Raw genomic sequence first — 11116 nt, 5'->3', positions numbered from 1 at the left:
CATTTTCACATTTATTTGACATAATTTCAGTAGATGAGCTGAAATTTTCCATGGCTTGCATTGATTTTTCACTCATGTTGTCAAGGAGGAAGCAACCATCAAGGAAATTGGAATCCTTGATGCATTCTCAAAATGAACATAATTGATCCAGAAGACAGTGTACGGGGGTTTGAATTTTAAAGCTGCCGTTACCATGAGTATCACACAAAAAATGCTGGAAAATCTCAGCACAGGTCTGGCAGCATCTATGGAAAAAAAAGAGTACAGTCAACGTCCTGGGCCAAAACCCCGGCTTGCTGAGTTCCTACAGGAATTTGTGTGTGTTGCTCAGATTTCTAGCATCTGCAGATTTTCTCTTGTTTGTTACCATGAGTAGTATTACTTTCAAAACTTAACTCCATTCCCAAAGATTTGAAGGCAATTGGAACTAGAATGTTTGTAGAGTAGCATGGCAAACTAAAGCAAATTATGGAAAGGTGCCCAAAGAGCATTTTAATTCAGGGCGATCTTGTGATTAATAAACCGAATCTGATTTCACATCAAACAGGATTATTTCATGATTATTATTGTTCTGTCTTCTAGGCTGGTTAGGATGACGAGGTTATTTGGCCGCACACAGCCAGTTTTCCTATGTGTTCAAAAGAAACAGGAAATACTGGAAAACATGTCTTTACTGAGGTTATTATTCAGTGGCATAGGTTTCTTTATCGTTTCTATTCAGACCTTCACAAAAGAATTATCAAGTTTATTATTACTGATATATGTCATGAAATGACCTGTCTTCCGACAGCTGTACAGGGCAATACATAAAAACACGACAAATTACACTAAGAATTGTATATATAGAAAGCAAAAATACCGAGGTAGTGTTTATGGGTTATAAACGCAAGAGATTCAGCAGATGCTGGGCATCTTGAGCAACACGCACAAAATGCTGGAGGAACTCAACAGTTCAGGCAATGTCCTGTCTCAGGAATTGTCAGTCGATATTTCGGGCCTACAGCATCCTGATGAAGGGTCTCGGTCCGAAATTTCAACTGTTTATTCCTCTCATAGATCCTACCTGACTTGCTGAGTCCCTCCTACATTTTGTGAATGTTCTGGGATGCTGGCCATAAATTAAAGACTTGAAACTTTAATTCTCGCCCTTCCTCTGGCCAATAATTATTACTTTTGAGCATCTGATAAAACAGTGGTAAGCCTCCTCCACAGAGGACACGGTCACCAACGGCGACAGACACCGCCCTCCCCCGTCATCAGTTCCTCACAGCACACAACACAACTCGCAATTAGCCACGCAGGGAAAAGCAATCTGCGAGAAATATTTTACTTTAAAAATTATCTTGTTTAATAAAGTTAGACGTATCTTGAGATACTTCTGAATTTACTCTGAATCCAATACCTATTTTTTTCTAAGTGTAACAGGACCTAGAGGCGAAGCGCGTGCGCAGTGGGGAGGTAGACGCGTGTGCGATTCGGCGAGGTTGCAAGCTAGCCAGCGCTTGGTGGCGAGCGGCTGTCGCCATGGGCAAGCTTAATGTGGTGATTCTGAGGTACCTCAGCAGGGATGATTTCAGAGTGCTTGTCGGGGTAAGTCTCAGTCTTGGTTCTATCAGCTCTTGGCTTGCTGGGTGGTCGGGGCCTAGCCCGGTAGTTCTCCCGGCGGCGTGCCGCAGTCAGTCATTCCATTCCCTTACCCCAGGCTGTGTGCTTAAACGGGGCGACAATAACTGGAAATGTAAAGTGAAAAAACTCCACTTGATCTGAAACAAAACCATCAAATGCTAAAATCTCAAGTCAGGCGGCCGCTCTGGAGAATAATCGACGATTCGGATCTACGACCCTTTACAGAGATTTGGGTGAGATGTGAATGATTTGTTGTGAGAGTTTGTCCTGCAGATTTGGAGATTTCTGAATAGCGCAAATTTCTATTATCTTAGTGTCTTACCAAACGAAACTCGTACATTGCAGAAAGTCTAATTTATACGTTTCGGGGTTTTTTTTTGCTTGCAATGGTTGTCGAAAGGAGGTCATTTCGAAATTCTTTAATTTGTCAGTTTGCGCCTTGGAAAGCTTTTTATGTTAACGGCCCAAATAAAAGGTGATCTTTGAGATGAATGAGGAAATAAAACTTGGACTGATCTCTGCCTCGTCGCATGTCTTCCACACACTAAAGGAGGCATTTCTGGGGCTGAGATTGATCCAACAGTCATAGCTGTTTTTCATACAATTTGTGACCCTTATGCTAAACCAAAAGCATTCCCTTATAATGTACTCAAATGTTAGGGCAGTGGAGGGCCATGCACGACTATTTCCAGTCCACAACTTCTCCCACGACACGAAGAAGGACAAGTGAGAATGTTTTCATTTGCATGTACTCCACTAAGCTTACACCATGCTAACTTGAAAACGTCACATTTTCTGCAAATAAACTCTGGAACTCCTCACCCACTCTAGATACCGTGATTATTAGTCTTCTGTTCCAGTTTACCATGCTGGAAATTTTCAGATGGCTTCCTAAAGTTCATTAGGAACTTTTGTTCTTAATCGATGTGAGGAAAACTCAATGCAGGGTCAACCCATGGAACGTTGCTGGACCAGATAATATTGCTGGCAGAGTGCTCAGAGGGTGTGCAGACCAGCTGGCAGATGTTCTCACTGACATCTTCAACATCTCCCTGAACAGCACTATTGATCCAACATGCTTCAAGGCCGCCACCATCGTCCCCGTGCTGAAGAAGTCTTCAGTGTCCTGCCTCAAAGATACCGTCCCGTTGCACTCACATCCATCATCGTGAAGTGTTTTGAGAGGCTCGTCATGAGGCACATCAAGACCCTGATAACCCTCTCACTAGAACCCCTGCAGTTCCCAACTGCTCAACAGAAAACGCCATCACCACTACCCTCCACCTGGACAAAGAAGACACATACGTTTGAATGCTGTACATAGACTTCAGTTCAGCATTCAACACAATCATTCCTCAGCACCGGATCGGGAGCAGCATCTCCAACACCATCACACTGAGCATGGGGCCCCCCAGGGCTGTGTGCTCTGTCCACTGTTGTTCACTCTTCTGACCCATGACTGTGTGACAATGCACAGCTCGAATCACATCAAATGCACTGAAGACACAACCGTGGTGGGTCTCATCAGCAAGAACGATGAGTCAGCGTACAGAGACGAGTTGCAGCGGCTAACGGACTGGTGCAGAGTCAACAACCTGTCTTTGAATGTGAAGAAAACAAATGAGATGGTTGACTTCAGGAGAGCACAGAGTGACCACTCTCCACTGAACATTGACGGCTCCTTTGAGATTGTTAAGAGCACCAAATTTCTTGATGTTCACCTGGCGGAGAATCTCACCTGGTCCCTCAACACCAGCTCCATAGCCAAGAAAGCCCAGCAGCGTCTCTACATTTTGCGAAGGCTAAGAAAAGTCCATCTCCCACCCAACCCACCCCCCCCCCATCCTCACCACATTCTACAAAGGATATATGGAGAATATCCTGAGCAGCTGCATCACTGCCTGGTTTGGGAATTGCACCGTCTCGGATTGCAAGACTCTAGCAGGTAGTGAGGTCAACTGAGAAGATCATCGAGGTCTCTGTTCCTGCCATTACAGACATTTACACCACATGCTGCACCTGCAAAGCTAACAGCATTGTGAAGGACCCCACGCACCCCTCATACAAACTCTTTTCCCTCCTGCCATCTGGCAAAAGATACCGAAGCATTTAGGCTGTCACAACCAGACTGAGCAACAGGTTCTTCCCCCAAGCCATCAGACTCCTCAATACCCAGAGTCTAGACTGACATCTATATCATTTATTATTGTATTGAAATTTGTCCTCAACTGTGCATATTGTCTTGTTCATTAATTATTAATAATTATTGTACTGCCCTGCACTGTTTTGTGAACTTTATGTAGTCCTGTGTAGGTCTGTAGTCTAGTGTACTATACCAGCAGTTTATGGTCGAAATGACAATAAAAAGAGACTTGACTTGACAATACATATCAACTTACCTTCATCAGTCTTGGTTATTGCTTCGCAAATCTGTCCATTTAGTGAGACAGGATTATCCCTGAACAAAGATCTGTGGACTATCCTTGATTGGCCTTGCCTTTCCCAATGTACACAAATCCTACTCCTTAGGATCTTCTCCAATAATTTCCCTACCACTGACAGAAAGTTTACCAACCTGCATGCTCCTTGCTTATCCCTGTTGCCTTCTTAAATAAAGGAGCAGTGTTACCCTGTCCTTTGAACTTCTGATACCTTATCTGTCTGTGGTGTCAAAGATTCAAACTCTCTTATCAGGCCTGGGCTATCTCCTCCATCATTTTTCAGAACAACCTAGGATAAATGCCAAAAGGCCCTGGAGCTTTAACAACCCTTTTTTTGTTCCATAGAGCTTCGCTAACGCTGGCACCTCCCAGATTATGCATGTATCCCTCCCAAACTCACCATCTTTCATATCTCCTCGGTGAATACAGTAAGGAATATTAATTTAGGGCATGGTCCACATAGGGTGGCTTTAGACACAGATGGTTATATACAAGTCCATCTCCTGGTCTTCACACGTGGCTTAGCTATTCAGCCCGGCAGAACCGTTTCTACTAACGGGAGAAGAGGCAAAGTTGGGTTAACCAGTTGCTTTGGGCAGATGGTGCTCATGGTTGGCAGCTCATCTAGAAGAAGGAAAACTTGGAGAAAACCTACACTGCGTTGTGGCTATACCCACACATGGGAAAGTAAACCCCAAGGGAAGAATATGGAGCTGGAGACCCTAATGCAGTCCCATGTTGAGTTCAACTCTGACTGGCAACTCCTGTGATGCTGCTGGTGCAAACTGTATCAGTCTGTATCATTCCTTTAGATTCATCACATGCATGGAACTTGGTCTCCATATTTTACTACCTTGGCTTGCGTATTTAGACAGCTAGGACACAACATTCATGGTTGACCCTGACCTATGGAGTCTCCAGACCTCTTCAGTGCCTAGTGGGACTCGCTCTCTGACCCCTTGCTTGTGATATTCTTCTGCGATGTCTGTGATCTTTACTGCTATAGCAGATTTTCAGATCATTGAACTGTAAAAATAACAAGGTTATCAAAACAAGCTGAGACAAGCACTTTGAACTCCAGTTCCAGCTACAAATCTCCACAAGTTCCAGTGTTCCTCTTCTGGCTGCCTACCTGACATGCAGTCCAGTTTCTTTTCTCACATTCCAGACAATGTATCAACCGGATGCTGAAGCATCAGTAATTTTTTACAATAAAAGACACTAACAGAGTAGAAGAGAGACACAGTACTGGCATTTTGAAGGTTTGCAAGCAATGTGATGAGTCAGTGGAAAAGCACATTCCTCGTTTTGTATTTCAGTGTTCGAACAGTGCATTTCACACGGTCGCATAATGCCTGTACTTGGAATACAATATTTCATTGTTGGTCTCCACATCCAGTGTGAGTTAATTGAGATGTCGCAGTAATCAAATTATAAACATTCTTTCACTTTTAGCTATTGGAAAACACTAAAAGAATTTGATGAATCTGTGACCTGTAACATTTCTCTCCCCCTGCGTGCAGCCTGACTTTCTGAATATTTTTACCTTTTTCTGTTTTTGTTCAAGAATTTGATGTTAGTGTGGAAGATGAAAAGGCACTCATCCTTGGTTTGGTGGAACTAGAGAAAGTTTGTTGTGGAAGATTAAATGTGATACAAATGGATTTTGTTCAGTTTGAGCTTTTGTTTGAGGCAGGCAAGGAAGAATTAAATATGTAAAATGTAGAAATAGTTTGGCTAAATGCTAAGATTTTTTTCATTTAGTGACTTTTGGAATACATTAGGAAAAACCTGTAGAAATGCTCTGCAAAGCTTGGGAGGAGAACTGGATAAGTTTTTGAAAACATTACAAGCGATATGAGTATGCTTTAGTATTTCTCCAATATAATAACAAGACATAGCAGCTGTCAAGAAATTGTTCAATTTATTCCAGAGTTGGAGGATTTGCTGGTGTTTGTTTTCTCGTTTAGTGTGTGGCTTTACCTTTTGCATGTGTAGGTGACATGATGGGGAGATAGGTTGTCATGTTATTTGATTGCCTCTAGTCAGTAATGCATTAAGTACTGAATTTTGTTTCAGTTTGAATCGCTGTATTTCAATCTGCCATTTTCACGTTTCATTGTCTTTCAATGCACAGGTTGAAATGGGAATGAAAAATCATGAAATTGTTCCACCCAGTCTTATTGCTTCAATATCAAATCTTAAACATGGTGGATGCAACAAGGTCCTTCGTGAATTGGTAAAGCACAAACTATTAGCTTATGAGCGAACGAAAAGTAAGTTTGAAACAGAAATAAGGAATTAAATAATTTACCTTGTATTAGTTTAACCTTGCATTCTTACATAAATGCTACATGCATATTTTCTGAGAAACTCAGTTTTTCATTTTTCAAATGGCATTGCTTTTATTTTTCATTTGTTTCTGCTGTATTTGCTGTTCGGTAGTCTTTACCTTAGTTGTATTATTTTGTCTCTGTTTCCGTTTCTAATGCTTTATAATTTTGGTAATCTATTTTGAATAGGAGGTATACAAACAAAATGTTTCTCTATCTTTGCAGTGCTTTGCCTTTTGTTTCTCTTGTCACTTGTGTATGGAGTGAAGTAGTTTGGTATTATCTCATGTCCTTTTATGTCACAGCTGTTAACAGAACATAGAAATCTACAACACATTATAGGCCCTTCAGCCCACAATGTTGTACCAACCATATAACCTACTCTAGAAACTGCCTAGAATTTCCCAACCACAGAGCCCTCTATTTTTTCTAAACCCCATGTGTCTATCCAAGAGGCTCTTAAATGACCCTATTGTTTCCACTTCCAGCACCGCCATGTGAATGATCTATCAGCTAGTGCAAAATTGCAGGGGTTTTTTTGCCATCTCATGCTGTTTAAAAACATTGCCATATCCATTATGCATTTATGATCTAACAAGCAAACCATAATGATGGCATTCAAGTCTTCATATTAGTCTCTGTCAGAGAAGGAAGATCCAGGCAAAATTATATAAAATATTTATGTTAGATATTTTTATCAAAATAGATGGTACTGTAAAGGAGTTTACTTGTATATCTCCCTCCTTATTTACTTATTTTTCTCAAAAATCCTAAGTATGCAATTGTTTTGGGACTGCACCTGTAAATAATGCAATAGCTATTTTGGACTTTATCTAATCACAGAACAATTTGTAGTTTACAGAATGCTGAGGTGTTACTTTGTGCAAAAGCCACATAAGTCTCAAAGGTGTAGTTGAGTCAGTTGAGGAGGAGTAGTCTCCAATAAGGAGCCTGTATTAATGACTTTTGATTCTTGAAAGCAGAAAGATAGAAAAAACAAAAACACAAACGATCCAGAGGGTGTGAATGATTACAGCAACCTAGCAGTAGAATGCAGGTTCCCTCGCTATCTGAAGGTAGAGCGTTCCTATGAAACCGTTCATAAGCTGAAATGGCATAAAGAAGAAATTTTTGAGTGTTCCCAGACCCAAAAAATAACCTACCAAATAGCACATAAAACCTAAAATAATACTAACATATAGTAAAAGCAGGAATGATATGGTAAGTACACAGCCTATATAAAGTAGAAATAAAGTATGTACAGTGTAGTTTCACCTACCAGAATCGGAAAAATTGAGCCAAAACTGACTTATAGAAAAAAATCAGCATGTACATGCATGCGCACACACCTGCCTGCTCAAGGCTTCATGATTATGGTAGTCTTTCTTGGGGTAAACACAAGTTTAAAGCGGGCGTCGTTTTTCATAAAAGTGAAAATTCTTTTTCGGTTAGCAAAAACAGGTACTCATGTAGGTCTTTCGTAAAAGCAAAATGTAAAGTGGACGTTCGGAAAGTGGGGGACACCTGTACATGAAAATCTTGTAAAGTTAGGAAAACTCCCAGTGGTCTTCAGTGTGACAGTAATGGCAGAAATCTTAGGGCTGGATCCACTCCAGTTGCTGTTTACTTGGATTTCCAGAAGTCTTTCAATTAGGTGCCATCTAAAAGACTTATCCATAAGAGAAGAATGCATTAATTTAGGAGTAATGTATGGATAGAGGATTGGCTAACCAATAGAAAGCAAGGAGTTGGGATAAGTGGGTGTTTCTCTGGCTGGCAGTCAGTGGTGAGTGGAATGCTTTGGGTCAGCCCACAGCTGTTCATTATGTACATTCAGTGGCCACTTTATTAGGTACAGGAATATAACCTAGTGTGGCCTTCTGCTGCTATGGCTCATCAGCTTCAAGATTTGATGTGCTGTGTGTTCAGAGATGCTTTCTGCTCACCACTGTTGTAATGCATGGTTATTTGAGTTTCGTGTCGGCTTGAACCAGTCTGGCCATTTTCCTCTGAGCTCGTTCAGTAACAAGGCATTTTCACCCACAGAACGGCCACTCACTCAGTGTAAACTCTAGAGACTGTTGTGCATAACTCTCCCAGGAGATCAGCTTCTGAGATAGTCAAACCACCCCAACAATCATTCCATGGTCATAGTGACTTAGATCACACTTCTTCTCCATTCTGATGTTTGATCTCAACAATATCTGAATCTCTTGACCATGTTTGCATGTTTTTATTCATTGAGCTGCTGCGACATGATTGGCTGATTAGGTATTTGCATTAACAAGCAGATATACCTAATAAATTGACCACTGAGTGTATTTAAGATAAAGTTTCAATTTTTGCATAGTAGGGGAATTAAGGATTATAAGGAAAGGGCAGGGCATGGCCAGATGAGCCATATTACTATTATTATTAACATAGACACCAGCTTCCACCTCAATACTATACGTAGCTTTGTTGTAAGCATTTTCAAAATCTGGCACATGCTTTCGTTAGAAAATGAGTATTGCTATGGTGGTTATTGAGTTTACTATCCAGGATGGAATGCAATAAAATGCTTGAAAGAAGAAAGGTGGCTGTTGTAGACTTTGCATAGGGTATCGTTGTAAAGATTGAGTATATGAGTAAAGATTGAGTGAGCAGTTTCTCTTGTATTCTTTTGGAAAGATAGAACAATAAATAAATAAAGTAGTCACATATCGGAACAGAAAATCCTACAAAAAAGTAGTGGATTCGGCCGGGTACATCACAGGTAAAGGCCTCCCAATCATTGCGCACATCTACATGAAACACAGTCATACGAAAGCAATGTCCATCATCATATCTTCACCACCCAGGCCATGCACTTTTCCTGCTGCTGCCATCAGTAAGAAAGTAGTAGAGCCTCTAGACTCACACCACCAGCTTCAAGAACAGTTACTACCCCTCAACCATCAGGCCCTTGAACAAAAGGGGATAACCACACTCACACCAATAGCCCATCCATTGAGTTGTTCCCACAACCAATGATCTCACTTTAAGGACTTTTTAATCTTGTTATTTCATGTCCTCATTTATCGCAATTTATTTATATTTGTATTTGCACAGTTTATTTTCTTCTGCAGTCTACTTAATCTTTCATTGAACCTGTTACAGTTACTATTCTATAGATTTGCTGAGTATGCCTGCAGGAAAATGAATCTCAGGGTTGGATATGGTGACATATAATATGGTAATAAAATTGACTTTGATTTCCTTGTCCTTTTTGGTTAATGGCAGACTTCTTTCTTTTAGCTGTACAAGGTTATCGGTTGACAAACACTGGATATGATTATCTTGCCCTGAAAACGCTTTCTTCTAGAAATGTCCTGAATTCTGTTGGAAATCAATTGGGTGTCGGCAAAGAATCTGGTAAGAACACAATTGCAATAAATTTAAAAATCCAAATAGTCTGGCATCTGCTCAGTTATTAGTCCAGAAAATCTAGAGGTTGGCAGTTCTGACAGTAAACAAGGTGCATGACCAGGGCTGGGGTATGTGATTGGAACTGGGGGTCTAGAATTTCCTATAATATTTCCTATTCCCTTCCGATTCCTGGGTTCGATGGAAAACTTAAAATACAACTATATAAAATGTAGAAAAAGAGCTATAAGTAAGATTAACATCCAATAGGCTGGACATTTGATGGGCTAGCAAAATCAGAAGGATTATTGGAGTTTTGAATTTGATTCATGGTAAGTCATTATCTTAACATAATTAAGGAATAATTTTGATTTTATGATTTGTGGGACTAAAAACCTATCTTGTGACAAAATTCTTTAACAAAACTTCTGGACTCTCAATTTGTCTATCAGTCTTTCTTCTACATTATTTCATTTCTACAAATAGATTTCAATATCATTTCAGATTTTAACAGCTCATTACAAACTGTTACAAATCTGACTAGCTTGCAAGGTACAAGGGGATGTCTCCTATTGCTAGATTTAACTTTACATAAAATTAAAATAAAAACAAAGGAGCTGGTTGTGGACTACAGGAGGAAGGGAGATAGGCTAGCCCCTATTGACGTAAATGTATCAGGAGTTGAGAGGGTGAACAGCTTTAAGTCCCTCGGCATAAACATCACCAGTGGTCTCACGTCGGTACATACCGGCTGTGTGGTGAAAAAAGCACAACAGCACCTCTTTCACCTCAGACTGTTGAAGAAGGTTGGTGTGTTCCCTAAATCCTAAGGACTTTCTTTAGGGGCACAACTGAGACCATCCTGACTGGCTACATCACTGCTTGGTATGGGAACTGTGCTTCCCTCAATCACAGGACTCTGCAGAGAGTGGTGCAAACAGCCTGGCACATCTGTAGGTGTGAACTTTCCCACAATTCAGGACATTTACAAAGACAGGTGTTTAAAAAAAGGGCCTGAAGGATCATTGTAGACACGAATCATCCCAACCACAAACTGTTGCAGCTGCTACCATCCAGGAAACAGTACCGCAGCATAAAAGCCAGGTCCAACAGACTCCAGGGCAGCTTCTTCTACCAGGCCATCAGACTACTTAACTCATGCTGACACAACTGTATTTCTATGTATATTGATTATCCTGCTGTATATACTATTTATCATAAATTGCACATGTAGATGGAGGAAATTTTTACTCTGCATGTATATGAAGAATGTAAGTAATAAGGTCAATCCAAATATGGTAATATGGTCAGTTTTTAAAAAAAAGGTTCATA

The 11116-nt window shown here is 40.6% G+C and overlaps 1 protein-coding gene across 1 annotated transcript in view; it reads left to right on the top strand.

The window, feature by feature from the left end:
- Positions 1-1434: 1434 nt before the first annotated feature.
- riok2 (RIO kinase 2 (yeast)) overlaps positions 1435-11116 on the top strand; it is a 31961-nt gene continuing 22279 nt past the window's right edge. Inside the window, exons 1-3 of the mRNA XM_059969451.1 lie at positions 1435-1590; positions 6205-6343; positions 9677-9793. Coding sequence (XP_059825434.1) covers positions 1525-1590; positions 6205-6343; positions 9677-9793 — 322 coding nt within the window. The 5' untranslated portion in view covers positions 1435-1524. The remainder of the gene's footprint in view (positions 1591-6204; positions 6344-9676; positions 9794-11116) is intronic.

The sequence above is a fragment of the Hypanus sabinus genome, chromosome 5 (genome assembly GCF_030144855.1).
Source record: "Hypanus sabinus isolate sHypSab1 chromosome 5, sHypSab1.hap1, whole genome shotgun sequence".
NCBI classification, from domain to species: Eukaryota; Metazoa; Chordata; class Chondrichthyes; order Myliobatiformes; family Dasyatidae; genus Hypanus; species Hypanus sabinus.
Note: the sequence above shows the minus strand (reverse complement) of the source record. Positions and strands in the feature narration are given on the sequence as shown.